This window comes from Tetrahymena thermophila (assembly GCF_000189635.1).
Source record: "Tetrahymena thermophila SB210 genomic scaffold scf_8254659, whole genome shotgun sequence".
Taxonomy (NCBI): Eukaryota; Ciliophora; class Oligohymenophorea; order Hymenostomatida; family Tetrahymenidae; genus Tetrahymena; species Tetrahymena thermophila.
The window spans coordinates 1,222,107-1,245,266 of record NW_002476426.1 but is presented as its reverse complement, the minus strand read 5'-3'; the positions used below and the strand labels follow the sequence as shown (position 1 = coordinate 1,245,266).

The 23,160-nt window shown below is 22.8% G+C and overlaps 5 protein-coding genes across 5 annotated transcripts; 4 read left to right on the top strand and 1 right to left on the bottom strand. All coding sequences in view use genetic code 6, as the record gives it.

The window, feature by feature from the left end:
• Positions 1-64: 64 nt before the first annotated feature.
• TTHERM_00051949 (hypothetical protein) lies at positions 65-11,244 on the top strand (the record flags this gene model as incomplete). The annotated part of the gene is made up of 13 exons (XM_001471278.2): positions 65-163; positions 437-3,128; positions 3,178-3,888; positions 3,941-4,152; positions 4,232-4,586; positions 4,756-4,838; positions 4,903-5,608; positions 5,676-7,139; positions 7,289-7,761; positions 7,816-8,229; positions 8,312-9,239; positions 9,309-10,210; positions 10,267-11,244. The coding sequence occupies 13 exons, from the start codon at positions 65-67 to the stop codon at positions 11,242-11,244; spliced, it is 10,017 nt and encodes a 3,338-aa protein (XP_001471328.2).
• Positions 11,245-12,220: 976 nt separating this feature from the next.
• TTHERM_00051940 (hypothetical protein) lies at positions 12,221-13,639 on the top strand (the record flags this gene model as incomplete). The annotated part of the gene is made up of 1 exon (XM_001014891.2): positions 12,221-13,639. The coding sequence occupies one exon, from the start codon at positions 12,221-12,223 to the stop codon at positions 13,637-13,639; it is 1,419 nt and encodes a 472-aa protein (XP_001014891.2).
• Positions 13,640-14,666: 1,027 nt separating this feature from the next.
• Positions 14,667-17,102, bottom strand: TTHERM_00051930 (hypothetical protein; the record flags this gene model as incomplete). The annotated part of the gene is made up of 2 exons (XM_001014890.2): positions 16,875-17,102; positions 14,667-16,823 (listed from the first exon to the last, which is right to left on the bottom strand). The coding sequence occupies exons 1-2, from the start codon at positions 17,064-17,066 to the stop codon at positions 14,667-14,669; spliced, it is 2,349 nt and encodes a 782-aa protein (XP_001014890.2). The 5' UTR covers positions 17,067-17,102.
• A 672-nt stretch (positions 17,103-17,774) lies between these two features.
• On the top strand, positions 17,775-18,421 carry TTHERM_00051920 (hypothetical protein; the record flags this gene model as incomplete). The annotated part of the gene is made up of 2 exons (XM_001014889.2): positions 17,775-18,267; positions 18,327-18,421. The coding sequence occupies 2 exons, from the start codon at positions 17,775-17,777 to the stop codon at positions 18,419-18,421; spliced, it is 588 nt and encodes a 195-aa protein (XP_001014889.2).
• Positions 18,422-19,522: 1,101 nt separating this feature from the next.
• On the top strand, positions 19,523-22,715 carry TTHERM_00051910 (RING finger protein; the record flags this gene model as incomplete). The annotated part of the gene is made up of 2 exons (XM_001014888.2): positions 19,523-20,210; positions 20,443-22,715. Exons 1-2 carry the CDS (start codon positions 19,604-19,606, stop codon positions 22,713-22,715), a joined length of 2,880 nt encoding a protein of 959 aa, XP_001014888.2. The 5' UTR covers positions 19,523-19,603.
• Positions 22,716-23,160: the final 445 nt, after the last annotated feature.

Below are 23,160 nucleotides of genomic sequence, written 5' to 3'. Positions count from 1 at the left end.
GCTTAGATTTTATTGTAAAATACATGAAATAAGTATTTTTTAGCTAAATAAATTCAAATGTCTGATGGATTATGGATTTTATTTTAGAGATATTGATAACGCTTAGAAGCTTAAGTAATAAAAAAAAGATATTTTAGAATAAGCCAATACTATAGTAGATAAAGTAAAACATCCATTTATTTTTTTTTTTACTTATTTTTATCCCAGCTCAGCGTGGCGTTTTACACGATTCAATTTCCTATATTTTGATTTGTATATTTTTTTTTTAGTTTTAAACCCTCTTTCTTAGCCAAAAATCTATAAATATCAATATTTAATTACTAGATTATAATATGATGTTTATTTAATTAAAAACTTAATTTTCCTATTTTAAAAACAAATAGTGTTTTTATTTAATAAGAATCAAACCAAAAATTTTAACTATTTATTTTAAAAGGAAGAAAACTTTTAAGAATATTTGAAGTAAAGATGGAAAATATGCAAGGGACTTTTTGCAGTTAAATACTTAGAAATTCACCTTGAGTTAGATAATAAATTTCCAGAAAATAGGTATTTATAATAAACAAAAAAGGAGTAACAATTGTAACTGTAACTAATGAAAACAGATGAAAATTATATAAGAAAGTTAGAAAAAAGCTTAAACAAATTCTTAGAATATAGAGAATAAGTTACTGATGAAGAAATCAAAACTGAAATTTTAATTTTAGATTTAGTTGTTTTGCTTTTTAAGATAAGACTTGGTATCAGAAAATAGAATTTACCAGAAATAATGGCTCTCTTTGATGATTATTAAATGTTCATCAAAGAAATGATGAGTTTTTAGCATTATGGATGGATTATAATTTAATCTATCCTTATTATTTTTGGTATGTGTAGATACTAGACTGAAGATTTTAAAGGAAGTGCAATTTTATTTAGAAAAGCTATAAAGCTTAGCACAATTATGATTTAATCAGATTTCTTTTTAGAAGTATTTTTTTCTAACCCAGAGAAAAAAATGAAGCTTTAAATAATCATTTATGACTGTGAAATATTACTATCTAAGGCAATATTTGAAATGACTAAGTGTCTCAAAGAATCTATATAGCTTGAATAAATTATACTCAAAATAGATAGTGATGCTTTTCTCAATGCTCAGTAAAAATAAGAAATTTTTGAGAAATTCAAAAAACAATATGAAAAGCAAAGAGCTACAATCATAAAAAATGGAGGCCAGACAAAAAACACAGATTCTGAGCTAGGTTCAGTAACTAATGATAAACAATTTTAAAGAAAGGACTCCTAACTTAATTTTTAGAAACTTGCTTTAGAAGTTTCATAAAAATCAAATAAGTTTTAGTAACAATCAAACTCAAGCTAAAAAAAGAAAATTGCATTTTTGATCAGCCAGAAAAACAATGAGAAATGGTTTAAAAATGCAATGCAAAGCAATAATATTTAAACTAATACTCCAGTCTTTCATTAAAATTCAAAATAAAGTTTATCAAGAGGAACAACCTAAAGTCTTTCTAGAGGTGGTAGTTTAGCCAATTAATCTCCTACTCAAAAGAAAGAAAATCCATTTACTTTACAAGTTCCTTCATAAAATAATTCATAATTAAATAATTCTTTCTCAAAGCAAATTAAACCTCAAGTAAAAAGCATGCTTTTGTAAACTGTATCAAATTTAATGTCTAAAAAAAAATCTATTTTATAGTCACCTGCAAATTTGGAAATTCAGTCGCCAAATCCTAACTTAGCTGCAAGAAGATCAATGGCTAGATAATCAATTTTAGTAGGGAACACTAATATTAAATAATATTTGGCCAATATCGAAGCTTAAAAAAACTCTCCCGGTAACATCAAGTAGAGAGAAGGTCCTTATGAGATTGATGACGAAGATATAGAAAATTTAGGTAATAATCTTTCAGAATTAAGTATCACTCTCCCTCATGATAATTAAAGTTTTATGGATCGCTTTACTGATTAGCAATAGGAAGATAAAAAATATGAGAAAATAAGATCCTTGAATTTTTAAAATAATATGATCATATAAAAAGATATTTTAGTAGAAAGAATAAATTTGTTTAAAAAGCTCAAAGGAGGTGCTAAATTATTCTCTGATTATAATTTAGAAGATTAAATACAAGACAAGTAAAGACTTGAAATTGAGTAATCGCTAGGAAAAGAGGTAAAAGAAAGATTCAAATAGAATCTAGTTCCTATCTATAAAGAAACATAACAATAATAATCTAAATAACCAAGCGAATAAATCATGGAATAAAGTTAGCAATCTTAATAATTTTAAATTAAAATAGTATCTCATCATAAGAAAGCAAAAAGTATGCAATTTTCCGATGCCTAACATTTCTCAAGTACTTAACTTTCAATGAATCTTCAATAATAATAGCAACCTAAGACTAATAATTATAAATCTAGCTAACAAATCAACTCTTAAGAGAAATTAAGTCAGCATAATTTAAGTTAAGATAAAAAAATAAAGAGCATGACCAGCTTGAAAGGCCATCACCATCATAGAGTTTAGTCAGCTTAATTACACTCTGGAGGTAAAACTTAAAACAACTTATTTTAAAATACTTAAAATTAATAAATGAATGAATAACAAAAACTATAGCCAGTCTTTTAACATCAATTGGCTATTCCACTTTAAATTTAAATAAAGAATCAAAATTAAAATCCATATTATAGTTAGAGTGCTTAAATTTCTCCTCAATCTAATAAAAATGTATAAAAGTCAAATATCTCTATTCTATCTCCTTAAAATAAAAATTCTATTTCAATGAACAAAATGAACATATACAATTACCAAAATTTTATGAAAACATCATAAGAATAAAAGTTCAGTAATATCAAATAGTAAAATGGTTCGGCCTCAAAGTAATCAATAATCAATTAAATCAATAGTTCAAGTAGTAAAAAATAAATTAAGTAAAATTCTCCTGTTACTTCTATGGAATTCATATAAGACTACAATGGAAATATTGGGTATAAATAATAAAAGAATAGCTTAAGTAATATCCATTCACCAGAAATGAGTTCTTTTTCAACTGAAAGAACTAATGATTCAAGGGTATATAAGTCTGCCACAGGAAAGAACTAAAAAAAGCTTTCCAATATCATAGGAATAGGTAAAATTTATTGTAAATATCAAATTTTTCTAATTAATTTTTGTACCAGACCAAGCTAACTCAATTATGAATGCTAGGCCTAAGTGGGATTTGTCATCAGCAAGTTCAACAAAATACGAAGAAAGCATAAGTCAAAAAATGAAAAAACCAAAATCGACATTAAATTTAATAGATTAAATAATTGGATAAAGTTAAATTATAATGGAAAATTAATATGCAAATCCTTCAGATATTCATACTCCTTTCCCATTTATTTAATATGCCCTCAAGAATGTCGAAAAAGAAAGAATTTTACAATAATTAATTTAAAAATCCCAAACTATTGGTTTAGTTCCCGAGAATTAAAAGAATTTCGTTAAAGAAGTTGTTTAAAAAAAAAGAGCAACTCCAAAGCACCTTGAATAAGATGAAGTTGAAAAGTTATAATAAAATATTAGAAGAGAAATATTAAATTAGCAATCAAAAATAGAGGAAGAAATCACTAAAACGGATATTGACAAAATAGAAGAATCCTTTAACAAGTACTTGCTTGACAAGCAAAAAGGTATTTGTATGGAACTTGAATAAGAAAGAGAAAGGCTAAAAGCCTAAGAAGCTTAAGGCTAAGTATAAAATGAAAGGAAATTAAAAAACAGCTAATCCATCGGTTTAGAAAATCTAAAAAAATAGTAAAGCATCAAAGATGATAGTATAAAAATATCAACGCACTTTTAAAACTAATCTAAAAATGAGATTTCTCATTAGTAGCTATCTAATTAAGGTTTTATTTTATTTTATTTTAGTTATTTGCATAAAATTATTTTGATTAATAGACTCAATAGTAGGTGAAGAGAAGTTTTTAGAAATGTAGGATATTAGTAGAAAATAGAAGAGAGATGATGGAGGGCTTAAAGAATTGATGGATACTGAAGAAAGCTAAGATGTTCTATATTAAATTGAATAATCAAAATATTCAAATAATTAAAGCGAATACCTTGATAAAGTAGATATTTTAGAAGATGATGAAGATGAAGTATTGAGTTAAGTAAACGAATCATTTGTTTTTATTTAAACTAAATTTATTATTAAACTTATATAATAACAAAAAATATAATCCAAAAAAGAGTTCGAGTGAGTTAACCCACAAAAAGACTAAGAAGAAACCTATAAGCATGATCTTTCAAGAAAACAGTGACAACGATGCTTTTGCTTCAGAAAATATTTTAAAATAATTTGAAAATATGAAAAAAAATAAATTTTCTGGTTAAGATTCACTAGAAGATTTAAGTGACGAAGATATAAACCAAAAAAAGCAAAAAACTTTCAAGTAACCCAGCTTTGCAGAAATTTAATCTTAAATGGCTAGAGGAAAAATTAAAATAAGAAAGCAAAAAGCTCTTTCCTAAAGCTAAATCTAATTTATCATGAATGAAGACTAAAAAACAATGTTTTAGATTATAGATGAAGACAATAAGCAGGGTAAATTATATTTATTTATTATTAAGAAATAATTTATTATTTTGAGCTAAAACCTTTTATAAAATTCATTTTACATTTTTTATTTAATAAAATAATTATTTTTTCATTTTTTCAAATTAAATGGAATTATAATAAAAATAAATAAATTTTCATTATTTTAAAAAAAAAGTCAACCTTGAGAAAAATCATCCATCGTTTGAATTCACATTTTATCACCCATTCAAAATAGACAAAATAAAAATCTAATTGAAAGTAAGGAATGCTTTGATTGATGTATTATTGTGTTCTTAAGTATTTATTTTTATTAAAAATATAGGCAACTCCTAATCCAGATAAAACTTTTACATATTTTTTAACATTTTTGGGATATAATATTAATGATTCTATGAAAATCGATTTTAATTTTATTGGGAACTCTAATGTGAAAAACTTAATGGATCAATACACAATATGGCCTCTGGTTTTGGAATCAATAAAAAAGCAGCTAGCTTTTTAAGGGTTGGAAGAGATGATTAATGATAAAACAATTCATGAAGGATAATATTTGATAACAGATCAAAATTTACAAAAATTAGAAGATCATGACTAAACATTAAATGATTTGCACGATTGGAAAGAAAAAATAGCTCGAACTAATATAGGAAGCTAGAGTCTCGCCTAAAAAAAATTAAAAGGGCACTCATAAAGCGAAAATATTTAATTTACTAAAGATGGTCAAGCACGAGTTCTGAAAAGATAATCAACATATTTCATGAGAACAAAATACAAGATGAATTATTTTTGTAATTTAGATAAAGAAGAATATAAGTATTTGAATGAAAAAGATATCAAAAGTATTGGCTCAATTAAAAATCTTTTGAATAATTACTTTTTAAGTTGCTACGAGCACAGTTATAGGATATCTGGTAAATAACTGATTAGAAAAATAGAATAAGAAGACATTAATTTCATCTAGGCTTAAAAGACAATTCATGAAATATTTAATTTGTAGAAAAAAATAAGTAGAATGTCAGCTAGATAATGTAAAATACTTATTTTATCAATTTACTTTTATAAAACACTATTAAAAATTAATTTTAAATCGAATAGGCATAATACCTTATGTTTGTGATAATGTTGAGCAAGGAACGTCTATTCGCATAATATTGCACAAAAAAGAAGATGAATCAAAAGTTAATACATCACACTCTTAGAGAAGTGTAAGCTTATTGGACTAATCGCTAGTTTTAACAAAGAGAGACAAAATTTTTTTAAGTTATTGGATTAAAAATTAATAAAATCATAATAAAAAAGAGTAGGAGTTAAAAATTAAATTGAGTGAGTTATTAGTATAAAAAAGAGATGATGTAATATGCTTTTTGAGTAAAAGATTACAATAAAAGTCTTATATTGGTACTCTGATAAAAAAGCAATATTTATTTAACTCTTATTTCTATATTCATATCTACTTAAGCCACAATAAAATTAAAGACATTAATTTGGTTTCAACTATAGATAAGTACTGTAAAATTAAAGAACTTCCATTCATTATTTTAGTAGATGCAGTTAACGTAGATAGTCAAGAAAAAATTATTCCATTAGAGCTTCCTATAGAAACATTAATTGGCATCTTTCCGAGAGATGAGATTCTTACTTCAATAACCTAATTATTATTGACTGGTTAAATACAAAAAAATTTTAAAAGAAAATTAATGCCTTTTATTGAAGAAAAAATTTTTATAATGCTATCTACAAATAACTAAAGATAACGACAAGGCTACTATTCTATGAAAAGCAGTTAAACAACTTAAACAAAGCAGTAAAAAGTAGCATTCTAAACTGCAAAATTTGATGAATTTAGCTAATTACACATGGATCCTTCTCTCATTTATCAAGATCTACCTCGTATATTTTCTGAAAAAATCAAGTAGTAGATTGAGCCTACAATTTATGAAAAGCTATTTGAAAAGCTATTTAACGAAGTGTATGAAAAAGATTTCATAAATCGCAGAAATGTTGATGTGGATGCTATTTTCTAAAACATCAGTTAATAAAACAATGTTTTAAAATAGAATGCCCTATAGGAAGGAGAAATCGAAATGTAAAGCTAATAATAAATTAATACTTAGCAACAAATGCTTTCTTTAAACAACTCTTTTACAAATACCAATTTAATAGATCAAGCTAGTAACTTAGATGAAAGTCTTTAGTATTAATTTGGGACAAATAATTTCGAAGATGTTGATAAACAGAATCCTACATTCTCAGCAAATCCTATTTCTAGGAAATAATTAACACAATTATCTAACAACTATTCAAACTTACTCAATAATAATAAGTTCTTAAATATTACCAAAAACGTTAAAAATGAAGTAAAATAATTAGAAAAGCACAGAAAAAGGATTATCAAAAACATAAAATTAATTTAAGACATTTAAAATAACATCCTTGCCTAGCCAAATATTTCGATTAACAATATTAGCTTAGATTCTTCATTTGTTTCTACCAATAACTTGTAAGGTAGTTTTTATCAAAACGACTAAAACATTCAGCTTAATAATATTTATAAGCAAGGTAAAAACTTTTTTATATTTTCAGTTCATTATTAAAAACAAAGATTTCTTTAACTTAATTTGCTTTTGCTTACATTTAATTATTTTTTTTTATATTTCATCTGAATTTAGCATTTAAATTTAAATGTAAAAATATATTTTTAAAAAAAGAATAAGTTTTAGATAAACTTTATAGATAACTTAGAAAGGCTGATTATCAAATGGATTGGTAAGTATATGGATTGTTTGGAAGATTTTTGATATATGTAAATGAGCTTGGAAAAATAAATTTTAAAATTAACAATTTCTTGCCAAAGCTTGAACTCACATTTGACTAAATTACCAACAAACAACAAAATATTATTATTAATATTTTAAGCTATGCTGTCAATCTAAGATATGAGGAGCAAAAGCCTATTTAAAATACTAAAACTATGCTAAGATATATGCTTTAAAACATGGTTTAGAAAGACTTTAGATCTCTTACTAGTTTTCGCTTTTTTCCCAGGAAACCTTCAGAGTATGGAACATAATAATTAATTTTGTCTAACAATAGTTCTGTGTAGTACCACTTAAATCTTCAAACAAAAGAATTTCTTTCACAATACTCAAATATTAAATAAACCTTTGCATATGGCTTGAAAGTAAGTTTAATTTAAATTCTATATCATTTAATAAATAAATAAATAAATAATTAGAATATAGGAAGAAGTCTTGTTGTAGGTTTCAGCTTTACTTCTAATTTAGATATATCTTCATCAAAATACTCAATTTTATTATCTATTAATGTTATGCCACTTCTCTCCAAAACTATTATGTATAAAACAATATTAAGCTTACAAGATTTATCTATATTAGACCCTCAGAATAGTGTCCGAATAGTTTCTTCTAAAATGGCAAGCTCTATAGTAATGTCTACTTTCAAATCAATCCTGAAAAAGAGCGTTTTTATAAATACTTAAATTGGGAGGTTACCTGTTTTTCACTATTCCTAAACAACTTACTTATTTTAAATAAACACACCAAGCACTTCGAAAAGACTTTTTAAAACATAAGTCTATGAAGGTAAGAAATTAAGTGGGATATATTCAAGAAACAACTAAAGACTGAGAGTAATATTATTGTTTATTAAAATTAAATTTAAACTGAAAGAAATAATATTTTAATAATTTTTTACTAATCCTAAATAAAAAGAGTTTGTAAAATAATCAAAACTTCGAAGAGGCATCAGAAGCAGCTTTTAATAGTTCTGTACAGGGAGATGAAGAGATGTTTTAATGGAACAACCACTTAAATTAATTAAGAATATTTAGAAATAGTATGATAAAACTAAATTTTGATTAAAAAGTGGCAGAAAAATAAACCCAAAATTTTCTAAATGAAGATATTGTTAGATACAGGTTTATTTTTTCAATCTCTAAAGTTTTTTAAAATGAATACATCCTTGTTAGCGTCTTTAGGGATTTACTTTAGCAAAATTGGCTCATTAAGTTTTACTTTCCTAGAAATTGTAGGTATCTTTAGTGTCACTTAGATTCAAGTGATTTATTCTAGTCTAGCTCGAAGTTCCTAAAAAAGACTATTAGCAATCAAATACTATGGCTTAGTCATGAAAATGAATACCAAGATATATTTCAATCTTACCTGGATTTTTAAAAGCGTCTTAACTTAAAAGGGCTATCGGATAGCTCATAAATATAATAATAAAATGAAACATTTATTTAAAGCCCTGTTTTTCTAAATAAAAAAAGAGGCACTCTACATTTAAGTAAACATGATCTCAAAAAATATTCTATTATATAAGCAAGTAATGCCAATAATCCTGCTAATGAACGTAGAAATATGAGTTATGTTTTTCAAAAATCACCATTTAGCAGTAGATCTCCTTCACCTACTAAAAGAAGTGAGATATCTCCTAATTCATATAAAAATGAATACTAGTAGTCACCTTAAGGAAATAATGTTATTTTATCTAAATTTTTTGTTCAAAAAAAAGCAGCTGAAACTGTTAAAAATAAAAGTGATAAAATGAAAATGAAATCAAGCACTCATAAAAATTAGAAAAAATCAATTATTCAAAATGAACCTACTGTCGACAGCTAATATGATATGACATCTAAAAGTAATTGCCTTATAAAACCTTTCATATCAATATTTTTTTGTGAATTTATTTATTTATTTCTTATTTTAGGTATCGGAATTAAAACCGGAGGGTTTTAGGATTACTTAAGGAGTTATATATAAACTGAAAGATAAATCCCACTTAAGAAAAGGTAGCTTTCAGGAATATTCAATGGGTCACATGGATCACTAAATAATATTGGATCAGAAAGAGCATTGTATGTTTAGCGTAACGATATTAATATTAATAATTCATTTAATGAAGAAAATGAAAAAGTTAAAAATCGTAGCATTAATAACTTACCATATATAATTCCATCTAATTCTAGTTTAGAATAATAAGAGAAAAAACAATCCCATTAAACAAGAACAAGCAATCATATAGTGTTTGAAGAATAATTTAAAGAAAAAGAGCATGATTAGTCTTAGAATTTAATAAGAAGTAAGATGGAAAAAATCCAAACAACATAAGAAAATCAAACTGAAAGCAGAAGCGGAGAAATAAAAGAAACATCTTAAAAATCGATAAGTAGCTCCTAAAAAATTAAAGAAAAAGAGGAATAAAAAGAAAATGTTATTTAAAAAAAGAAAAATTTGAGAGATATCGTACATAAACATTTGAAGTCTGTTAAAATTATAAATAGTGTTAAGAGTATTGTAGAGTATTTGAAACCCAAAAGAAATGATAAAATAAATAGAATAGAAAGATTAAAAAATATGACTTTAATCCAAGATCAGTCTTTTATAGATACAATAAAGCAGTTTGATATGAGCAAAAATATAAGATTAAGAAAGCAATAACAACACTTTAAGTTAAAATAAGAAAAAAATGATAGATATTATGAACTTAAAATATGGGAAAATATCATTAATTACTCAAATTTGAGATTAACATGCTTATAATTAGATTTAGGAGGAGAAGGAATCAATCTAAAAGAAATTCTCATTTCTAAATATCTCAGAGTTGATAAGGTAGTCTTAAAATTCAATTTAATTTATAATAAATTAACATCATTTTTACTAAATAGACCAGCGAGAACTTTTTCGAAATAAGTATTGACTTGCTAGAAGTTTTGTAGCAAAAAAATATGTAAATATAAATGTAAAATAATGGTGGATAGAATTAGAATTTTGAAATCAACTTTAAAAATATTGTGACTCAACATATCGAGTAGTAATTAAATTAAAAAGCCAAAAAGAAATAAGAAGCTATACAAGAAGGAATAAAAGAAGAGTAACTGAAAAACAACTAAAGTTCTAAGAAAGATAGCACAAAAGATAATAAAGAATAAACATTTAGAAAAGTAAGAGAAAATCCAAATAGAAGTATGACATTCGTTAAAAATTTTACAGGGATTGATTACTTCTACCCCATAGAATACATTCAATATGCAGCAACAAGTGCATTCAACTTTACTATTTCTCATATGAATTTAAATTAAGCTACATTCTAAGATATTTATTTAAATTGCAGAGAAATAACAAATGTGTTTATTGCTGAAGGTTACTTTAAGTATTAAGCTAATTATATTTATTCAAATATTAACTATGCAGATTTTTGCAATCTTGCTCAATTTATCCTATACAAAATATGTAATTCTAATTTCCTTGAAATGTTATATGACAAATCTGAATAGAAGAGAATTAAAAAGGAAGATTTAAACAGATTCAAAGTTAATAACATCCCTAAAAAATATAATAAAAAAAATATTAGGTTTATTAATCCTCAAAACATTTAATTTATGCACACAAAAATTGTAAATCCATTTAAAAGAACGTACATAAGAACTCTAATATCTACTCATGATATGACATTTAACTTAGAAATGTTTTAAATATCAACAAAAAACTCCATAAAAATTACTAAATCTTTTATAAAAATGATTAAGAAAATTCCATTCCTTAGGCAACATTTTGAAATGGGAGAAATATTCTATGTACTAAGGCACATTACTGATTACTATGAGCAGTAGTTAACAATAGCATGGTCTCTTAAGTATGTATGAAATATTTAGAAAATATAAGCTGAGTTTAATTTACTTATCTTTAATAAAAAAATATTTTAATAATTAATTAATATTAATTTTATTTTTATATTAAACTTAATTGAGTAATTTATAAATTCGATATCTTGATTTATTCAATAAGTATAAATGTTGCTACATACAGTTTATATATCAATCACTATATTTTACTTATTATATTTATGTTTATTAAGAATTTTACTTCATATATTATCAAATATTTTAATTAATTTTAAAAATAGAGTAAAGAAATAAAAGCCTTTACTTAATGAATTCAAATATATGAATGATGTAATAAAATCTACTTATTAATTAATTTCAAGTACTTTAAATAATATTTTTAATTCAATTTTTATTTGTTTGCTTATCTGTCAATTAAATCAATTATTTCTTATTTATTTATTTTAAATTACAAATTATTTTTGAGATCTAAAATGTATCAAAAATTTAAATTTCATAAATATTCAAAAATATTTTATCAATTAATTATTAATAAATAAATACGGACAAATATACAATTTGTTATTATTTTACTTTTAATATAATATCACACTTAACTAATTGAGTAATTTATGGAATTAGATATAGGAATTGACTAGATAAATATCACCACACATAGTAAATATATCAATTATATTTTACCTATTTTATGTATCGAAGTATATTTTCAAATCAAAAATCAAATAAATATCTCTGTCTTCTGGTTAATTTATTGGTATAAAATTTAAATTTTATAAAAAAAATATATTATCAAATAATTTGAAAATCAAAATTGAATTTAATAAATTGATTTTGGATTAAATTAATTTAATTGCTTTAAAATTTAAACGTTTTTAGCACAATTTTCTAGAAAATATTTGCCCAAGATAAATATTAACTTAGGGACAAAATTCTATATTAGTTTTAAGAAAGACTTATTTTTTAATTAAAAACAAAAGTAGAGATAAATAAAATAATCATGATTAAATCAATTTAATCATTAGTCAAATCTAAAATATTTTACAACAAATAATAATTAATTCTTAAAAGCGATAACTTCAACACTAATAGAATATTAAGATATAATAGTATTACTAATAACCAATAATATAACTATAGTAATTTTTTATTTAAATGGAAAGTAAGATATAATTTGATATATTTGGTTGAAGATGAGAGAAAAATGTATTTTTTTGAAAAAATTGTCAATAAGTTTGGTTAATATGGTGAAAAAGATATCTAGAAAGTAAAATCAGGAAGCGATATTATTTTGGGAACCATGAAAGATCCAGTATTTATTTGTAAAGTAAAAACACTTCTTTTACAAGAACTAGAAGAGGATAAAAACTAGGATTTCTTTAAAATTCTTTCAATTAGAACAAGTCTCCTAAATGATTTAATTTTGATAAAGGACAAAAAAAAAGCTGAATCACAATTGATCAAAATGAAAAATATGTATTACTAATTAAAAAATGAAGATATTTAATAAGAAGATTTGGAGAACTTTATTCATTAGTATATAATAAGCAATATTTAAATAGAAAATTATTAAGAAGCATTGATATTCACTGAAAAGCTAAATTCGAATTTAGAAAAATTGAAGAAAGAAACAGAAAGTGATAAAAGTAAAGAAAAAGAGTTAATCAATAAATCTGTGACTATTTCTAGTTACTTATGGACAATTTTTAGATAGGGTGAGTAGAATTATTAAAAATCAATGGAAGTTGTTCATAATCTTTCTAAGCTTGTGAGCAATTAAAACTTAAAGCTATTTTAGCTTTTAAAACCTTAAGTTTTAAATTAATTCGATTAAATGATGATTGATGTCATACATTATAATATTGAAAAAAAAGAGTTTGAAAGATCCCTAAAATATTATAAATTCTATGTAAAAAATTATTATAGAGACATGATCCAAAAATAATTATAGCATTAAAATATTATCAATACTTTAGAAAGTATCTAAAGCTATTATAACTACATTGATTTATCTTCATAAAAATTCAATAAATAAAAGAAAATTGATAAAATTGATGAGGACATTTATTCTCACTCTGTTGAGTAATATTATAAATATTCTATTTACCTAAATGAAGAAATGGGAGTAGATATTAATTGCTTTTAAATCAAAGAATCTATAGATTAAGTTCTAAAAAAACTTAGTGGAGCAAATTAGAGAAGAATCAGTGCTTCTTTAATAAATTTTGAAGAAGCTATTTAAAAATAAAAAATGAGTGATTTAGAAGATCACATGAAGGAAATAGAAGAATAAAATAAGTTACAGTAAAATAAAGAAAATAAATTTAATGATTAAAATTAAGAGCAATAATAATTATAAAAAAATACTGAATAAGAAGGCAAAGAAAATGTAATTATAAATTCAAAACTAAAATTATGAAAAAGTTATAATTACTTTACATTAATTTTATAACCAAACATCAAATATATTAAATAAATATTAAAAAAACATGAAAATATCTAAAAATATTTATTTCTGTAATATTTTTTGAATAAAAGCATATTCATATATATTAATATTTTCTATTTTATTTTTATTTTTTTTAATATTTGATTTTATTAACTATTGTTAGGAATATTTTTGGTATCTACCTCTATCAATAAATATTTAGCCATTTTTAAGCTCTGAATTATTTATTTTCGAAAAAGAAAATTAGTTTAATGATCAAAATTAAAAGAAAGCAAAAAAAAGACATAGCTACTAATCCAAGACTAAAATTATAAGATGATCTCATCTTAGAATTCACATATATTTATTTATTTTAAATAATGAATAAAAAATATCAAATTAAATTAAGAAAAATAAAATATTTATCAATTAAACTGAGCAGTAAGAATTTTAATAAAATTTTTACAAGAAATGAAAAGAAAACATTTATACAAAATAAAAAATAAAATAGTGAAATAATTATTTAATAGGAAATTATTATTTTTTTAATAGATTTTGAATATTTAATACCAATTTTTAAATTGATCTAATAAATTATTTTAAATGTTTAGTTTTGAATTATTTGTTTTTGAAAAGAAAATTAGCTTATTAGTAAAATTAAAAGAAAGCAAAAAAAAAAATACATAACTACTGACCCAAAGCTAAATTTATAAGATGATCTTCTTAGAATTCACATAAAATTTATTTATTTTAAGTAATGAATAAAAAATATTGAATTATATTAAAAAAAATAAAATGTTTATTAATTAAACTAGCAGTAAGAATTTTAATAAAATAATTACAAAAAATGAAAAGAAAACATATCTACAAAATAAAAAGTAAAATAATGAAATAATTCACTAATAAAAGTTTATTTTTTATTTTTTTTTATTTTGAATATTAAATACCGATTTTTAAATTGATCTAATAAATGATTTTAAATGTTTAATTTAATTTTGATATCTTTTTTATAGTGTAGTCATATCTATTATCTATTTTGCTTTTATTTTTTTGGTTGATATGTCTTTATTAGTTACTACTTTTAATATTCTTTGTTATCTATAATTGTTTATTAATTTTATGGTACAAATTTTATAAATTGTCCATTTGAAGTACTCATAGAGTTGTTAATCAAGCAGGAGTTATTTTATATATACAAATTATTTTTTTGAATATTTTAATTTAACTTTTAATTTTATTTTAGAGTTGAAGTGTAAACATCAAGAAGAGGATTTTTCATATATATTTTTTGAATATCCATATTAGATAAGATACCAACCTAAGAATTATTTTAGTATTTCCTTATTTTCATTCTTTCATATCCAATATTTAAATGATAACTATTAGTTTCTTAAAATCCATATTATGAACTTTAATCTATAAAAGATTAAAGATTATTGTCTTACTCTCTGCTTTCAGAAATAAGCTCTCTTTGATTAGAATTTAATTCCTTTGTTGTTTTGTTTTCTTCATTTTATGGTATTTCACTATCAAGCTAGCCATCTATTTATTAATTTTAATTTTTAGCTTTGCTCATATAAAAGGTAGAATTTTCTTAATTAGTTAATAATATCTTAGACTAATCCAAAGCTTCATCATAAAATGATTGGCTTTTCTTTGAGTAAAATGTATTGTTTTATTACTCTTATTGCTATAGCTAACACTCTTTTAAATACTCATTAAATTTTATATGATTGTTCTTTTTACTATTTACATTTGATTTGTTCAGAATATCATATTATTGCTGATCAAATTCTATTTAGTAAGGCTTATTATACCTTAATTTAGAAAGATTTTTTATGTTCTCTTTATGAGTGCTTGAGTTTGATCTTATTGTACTGCTATTTAGCTACGTTCTTAGCATTTTATTTTTTATTTAGCCTGGATTTTTAGTTGATTAAGTTCTTTAGTAAGATTATTTTGTTTATATAAATGAACTTGGTTTACAACACTTTTCAAAATCATCTTCTTCTTATTGCTACTAAGGAGATTATACTATAAACATAGGCATTAGTATATCCTTTTTAACTTTAGTAGAAGCTGGCTGGCGAGGAGATACAGTTGTATTGTTATTACTTTGAGATTTTGATCTAATGTAAGGTTCTATCTTTTCGAGCTCAGCTTTTTTTTTGGAGTTTGTTTAATACTTTTTGTCTAAATAGGAAGTAATTTGCATCAATTAATTCTATTTCTCTTTATTTTTATCCTGTGATATCTTCCTTCTACCTCCTTCATATATAGAAAATAATTCTTCTATCCTCCTAGGAGTGTGTTTAGGTATATTTTCATTCTATTAATTTATCTTATTTTATTCGTTTAGTTGTGGCAGCACATTATTTTAATTATAAATAACTAAATCACTATTTTTCTTTGGTCGCATTTCTGGAGATATGAGATTACTAAATCCATGGCTAGAATTCTATTTTGAAGAATTTACTATGTAGGTTTGATTATTAAAAGATTAAAATTTATAATTTCTATTTGTTGCACTAAAGTTTTTTGTGATCATTTCCCAATTATTTCTCTTTCTAGGATTTGTTTGAGATCTAAAGAGATGATTTTTATCTTAGTTTTAGATATCTTTTTTATTATTTTTACATTGCATTAATTTTAAAGAGCTGATTACCTCCAATCCTTCTAATTGCTTTAGCTCAGAGTCATTTACCTAAATCACTTAGGGGATAAAAATTTTAGACTTGCTTAGTATACTACTATCAGGACTTATTGATTTTTATTTATTTTTAAGTTAAGGTGAAATACTCCTGCTATGTGTAATAAGATGATTCATTAACAATGATGATTGATTTGATTTCACAATACTCTCATAATTATTTTAGCTAGCGCTTATTTGATTCTATAATCTATTTTTATAATTCAGCAAACTTTGAACTTAATTGCTTTGTGTGTGTTTTTAAGGCTAATATTTCTTCAGTTTTTAAATTTCACTGATCATGATATCTTCCAAACTTTTTCTTTTCTTTCCTCCACTCCCTACATTTTAGCATGTTTTGATAGGTTTATTAGGAGGACTATCTTAAGACTACCTATTATCTCCATATCTATGATTTTTGCCGCTTCTTTAATCGTGTTCACTGCTTAATCTTTTTTCTCTATGAGATTTTTAAGTTGAATTTTCCTAATAAATTTGAAACTAAAATAGAAATTAAAATTTGATTAAAACATTTACATATTTTTTAACGGGTTTCTAAGATGAATTCTATTAGCTTTACTGAGTTATTTATTTAACCTAAGTGTATTTTAGATCTTAGCTATCTTAATCTTACTTTTCAATAGGTTATTGTTATTCTAATTTTTGCTAATCCTCTCCTAAATGTGGATTGGATATTGATCTAACCTTACTTTTATTTGAATTTCCCATGTCTTAAATAATTTTAATTTTGATTAATATTTGTGTTTACAACCATTCAATTTAAAAAATACATTAATTATTCGTTTATTGAAATTAACAAGAAATCTAAATTGTCAAAATAAATAAAGTGTGCAAAAGATATATATCAATCACTACTAATAACAGAATGAAACTTTACAAAAATACATTTTTGAAGCAATTAAATTTTTAAAATCATCAATTTCCTTAAAACTAGTTGTAAGTCTTAGTTATTCCTCTGAAAATAACCAGATTGATTTTTATTTAATTTATTTTGATAAAATCTTTATAAATTATTTTGATGACCAATAAAAATAATTTTTATTTAATTATTTTTTTTAAAAACTAAAAAAAGTATTTAAATTTTATATTATAAATATTAAATATTAAATGAAAAAATAAATAAATAATTAATAATAATTTTTATTAACGAATATATTTATTTATTTATATCTCTAAAAAAAAGAGCGCTAATAATTTAAATTTATATTAAAATAGATATTTCTGCATAATTAATAGTTTAATTTTTCATAAAAATAACTAAAAATATAAAAACTCATTTTATTAAACACTGCTATAACAGCTAAAAAAAAGAATTACTTTTAAATAACCAAGATTAAGATATTTAACTGCTTTTAAAAAACACCATTTTAAGTATTTGATATGAAATAAAGAAGTTATTTGTAGTAGAATCACTTGATGTAGATTCAAATAGAATAAGGACACGAAATCAGAATGTTATAAAATTAGTTAGAAGAAAGACTTGAATAAGCCATTAAAAATGATAGCTAATTATAGTAAAAGTTGCAGTAGTATTATGAATTAGTACAAAAAGTCAAAGATTTAAATTATTGTTCAAAATAGAAGATCTAGAATTCAAACGCTGTAGAAGAAATGGCTAAAAAACTGTAGGATCATCTAATCTATATATAAAAACAAAGATCTGAAATAGAAGAATTTAAAAACTAATAAATTGAAAATATAACTCAAATTCAATATGACTTTGTTCTAGAAAGAATGCAGAACCTAGAAAAATCACATAAAGATGTCCTATAAGATTTATTTGAATAATATACGGAATAAAGAGACGAGCTAAATTAAATTTAAATATAAAAAAGTGAGGAAGAATAATTATGTTTGCAGGAATATGTAAAACTGTCTAACATAAACAGAAAAGAGGCTGAAAAAATAAGTAAGTTAAAACATGATCTAAAATTACTAGAAGAACAAATACTTAAGTAGAATCAATAGGAGCATAAAAAGCTATTAATTAAAGAGAATAGCAGAAAAGCGTAAGAGATAGAATAATAGGAATAGCTAGAAAATTTACTTTTATAAGAATCTGAAAAAGAAATAAAGGAATTAGAATTAAAAAAAATAGATATACAACCTAAAATTTAAGTTTAGTTTTAAATTCTTTTAAGAGAAGAGTAAAATTTATTAAATTCCTAACAAATGTTATTAAAAGAGTAAAATAACTCAATATAAAACAATAAAACATTTAAAATTTTAATTAATGTTATTATTATTTTAGTCATTTTAATAGTTTCAAAATGTTTAATACCCTCATCTATATTTTGATTTATATTTTATTCATTATTATATATAACTAAATATGGCTTCTAACTCTACTTACAAATGTTAGTTTTAAAAGAAAAAATAAAAATTTTTTTAAAATTATAAAATAAAAATTATATATATATTTTAATTATATCATTAATTCATAAATATAGATATATAAATAATACTACAAAGAAAATTGATGTAGTAAACTCTGCCTTTTTCACACATCTAAATTTTTTTGAATAAATTAATATAATTTTAAAAACTGTAAATTTTATTTTATAGGTTAATACTTTTATCATAAATGCAAATCTATATTTTAGAATCTAAAATTAAATCTATTTAAAATGTGAATAATCTTAATTTGGAAATATCCTTTAATTAAAATTAAATTATTTAATGATAATATGGATAAAATATTTTTACAATCAAAAATTTACTATTTAACTTTTTTTTTAAATTGATATTTTTGAAAAATAAGAATAACTAGCTGAATAATTTATGGAATAATGTGAAGATAGTAAAATTTATTATTTTGAATAAAACTTATAAAATAGTCTATCTTAATTGAAGAAAAAAAAAGTAAAACTCAACTATTGTTTTTAAACCACAAAAATTATGTATTATCTTCATCATATTTTATTTTGATAGACAGATTGATGGAATAATTAATAGACTTAATAAAAATAATAAATTTTAGAAGTGCTTACAATCATTTCATGGGTAACTAATTTATTATTTATTTGCCTAATATATGTATGTTTGTATACATTGACTTTTTTTAATCATTAATTGTAGGAATTAAAAACTCGCCTTTTTTAAAAGTAAACAAAAGTAATAAAAAATTATAATTTCAATGTTATATCATCAAATTTTTAATTATCTACAAAAAAAATAAAAAGAATTTAAGCAAAATTAAAGGAAATTAGTTTTAATCATAGAAGATATAAAAAATAAGTTTTTTAATGATGGTAAGAAGAGGTAGTAGTAATCTTGCGCCTACATTTTTAATACTTTTATTAATGATTTGTTGTATATTTGGATAAGGTCAAAACACCTTTTTTTCTTAAGATTAAAATATTCCTTATTAAATAGATATATCTTCAAGTAAAGGATAATAGTTTTTAGAATTAACATTTACAAACAATTTCATACAACTTAATTAATCGAAAGACACCTTTTTATGCTTTTTAGTTACTAAAGATAAAGTATCAATAATAGATTAGCAATCTATTTATTCAATAGATTAGCTTAGTTCAATAGACTTTTAAAATTGTTTGCTTTAACTTGATCAAACGGTATTAGTAGAATTAGATCCAGCAATTAAACAAGTTTATATAAATCCTATCTTTATTGATGAATTAAAACAAATTAACTTTTCAAGGCTTGTTCCTATTGAAACATAATTTAATGCTAATTTCATTAAAAAAGACGGTCTTTGCCCAGAAGTTTGCAATGGAGCTACTTGTAATTCTTTGAGCGAGCCATCTTTTAACCTATAAAATGTGTGCCAAACTTGTCCTAATTATTATATCGGATAGTACTGTCAGCTAAATTATTAAATATACCAAAGTAAATTTTAAATTAATTTATACATATTTTATGAATTACTATTTAAAAATAAAACAGTTTTTCTTTATACAAAATATTAAAAATATTTTTTTTATCCAAAAACTTTTTCTAAAATAACAAAACAAAAAAATTAACGAAAGATTTTTAAAATTAATTTCACTTGAAAAAAAGTTGATTTTTTGTAAAAAATAATAAAAATTTTCAAGATTAATATTAATTATTTTAATTTTAGTAAATAACTAGTACCAGTTTACATTTTCTAGTAAGAGATGGAAATTCATAAGAGTATAGGTTAATGTCCCTACTAAATTAAACGCTAATTATCATATTGTAATGATTTAATAATAAACATTACTTTAGTAAAATTTTAGCTTGCTTTATTCCCAATAGATTAGATTTAAATCTAATTAAGAAGATGCTTCTTATCCAATAATTGGATTTGATAATTCTTAGGTAAGAAATTCAAGTAGTACTTTAGATGAATCTTTAACCAAAGAATATATTTCATCTGTTGTTTAGTAAAGCTCAATAGCAAGTTAAAATATTAATAACTAGACATATGAAATCGTCTTTTATATTAACCTTTTTAATAACGGATATCAAGATTTTAATGTTGAATTTGCTTTTTATGATGATCAATCTTATTAAAAGTATCAACTCTAGTACATGAATTTATTTGATTTGCCTTCCTGGGTTTTCTATCTTATGATGGGGTTCGCTATTTTGTTCTTTATTGCTATCCTTTGCTTAGTCAAGGCTCTTGTCAAAAGATATTAGGATGAGCAAAGCTAAAGAGCTCTTTTAAATCGTAGGAATCTTGAGAAATTAAATCCCGAAATTGTTGAATCTCATATTCCGAAGTATACTTTCAAGCATATTTTTAAAGCTGTGAAAAAGAGAAGAGATGAAATTCTTAAAGAATGTTAGTAAGAGCAGGCTGTACCATCTCAACCAAGGAGCCCAGAAGAAGAGGAAAAAAGAAGATAAGAATAAGAAGAAATGTGTAGAAAAGTGTAGGAGAGATGTGAAAATATTTTAGGAAATGGGGAATGTGGTATTTGCTTATGCAATTTTGAATACGAAGATGAGTGTAGATTAACAATATGCGATCATATTTTTCATATTGCATGTTTCGATCCTTGGTTGTATAAAAATTAAAATTGCCCTTATTGCAGAACACCAATCACTGAGGCAGCCCTTAAAGAATGGAAGCTTAAAACGATAAAGTATTATCCTCTTGACTAGTCACTAGGTTCTGTAGCTACTATCGATAGCAAAAAATTGAATAAATCTGACATTGATTAAGAAAAAAGTAAATTACCCAAAGATAATCAGTAAGATGAACTAAAACATAATGAATAAGAGAATTGCAAGAAAGATAAAACTTATGATGGAGATGTATTTTCAGCTGATTTGGTCAAGAAAGATATAATAAACTTAAAAGTAGAAAAAAAACCAATATATTTCCATACTCTTAGTCTTCAATCATTAAAACAAGCAGAATCACCTCAGCACTAAAGAGATGTTCGCATTAATAAAAAACATGCAACAGTAAAACTAACAAAAGACACAATTTAAACCCTAGAAATGTACTTTAATAAATCTTAAAATTAAGATTAAAATAAGAAATCAGAAAATGATGTTTAAAGAAAAAAAGAAAAGGCAAGTACTTTTGTTAATCCAGCAAATTAAAATTATTACAATAACGAACCTAAGTCTGCTCACCTGGCTAAAATTATGAGAGGACATGAGCATGTTTATTAAGATACATATGCTACAGTTAATTAAAATTCTCCTGAAACATTTATTTAACCCTTCAAGCCAGTTTTTGACTTTAAGTAGAACTTGAATAACATTAATGAAATAGATAGCTCTGAAGCTTCTACAAGAATAAGATAAGATTCTCATATTTATTCATTAAACGAACCCTTTTCTCATAATAAATTATTTTAAAATCATGATTCTTCTAACAAGTTGGGCAATAATTTAAATTATAATTTAAATTTGTAGGATAGTATACTTAAAATAGGAATGATTGAGTCTCCTAGAGTGGAATAAGTTCACGATAAGCAAAGTAAATCAAGTAAGTTCAAGTTAACTCAACGGGGATTAGAATCTAACTAAGATTTATAATCAATAATTGATTTAGATAATGAAGAAAAAGATAATTATCAAAGTAATAATAAACTCTAAATAGAAAACAAAATAGGTTAAGTTGAACATTTAATTGATTAATAGTAGTAAAAAAATTAATAGCAAAATATCAACATAAACCTTAAAAAGCAGTAAAGTGCTAATTTAGATTTTAGACATACCAACTTTTTTCATAATAGAGAATAAGATAAGCAAGAATAAGATTAAATTGAATATGAAATTAATTTCATCAAAAGCAAATCCTAAAAAAGTTAAACTCTCACTAGCTTTTCTCCTGTTAAATTATTTGATAAAAATAAAGGCTCAACAACTAAATCAAACAATAATATTGACAATTTAAAATTTAATTGATTAAATTAAATTATTTATTTATTTATCTATCAATAAATTTGTTTTATTTTATTAAGCTTATTTCTATTCATTCATTAAAATTAATTTACTTTATTTTATAAAACCTACAAAAATAAATTTATTTATATATTATTAAACTTTTATATTAATCAATATATAGTTAAAAGACTTTTTTTGCATTAATAAATAAATTAATCAATATAACTTAACCTAATTATCATATCTCTCCTTGAAAAAATTAAGAGAATTTAATAAAGTAAATACAAAAGAATTACAAAAAATATATTTTTTAATAATTTTTTTTTGTAAATTTAAATCTACTATCTACTCTATATTTTAAAAAATAGTATTTCAGCATTTTTTAATTTTAATTTAGAAAGGAAATAAAAATAGATTTACTTAAAAAAAATAGTTTATCTTCTAATAAAATAATGAATTAATTAAA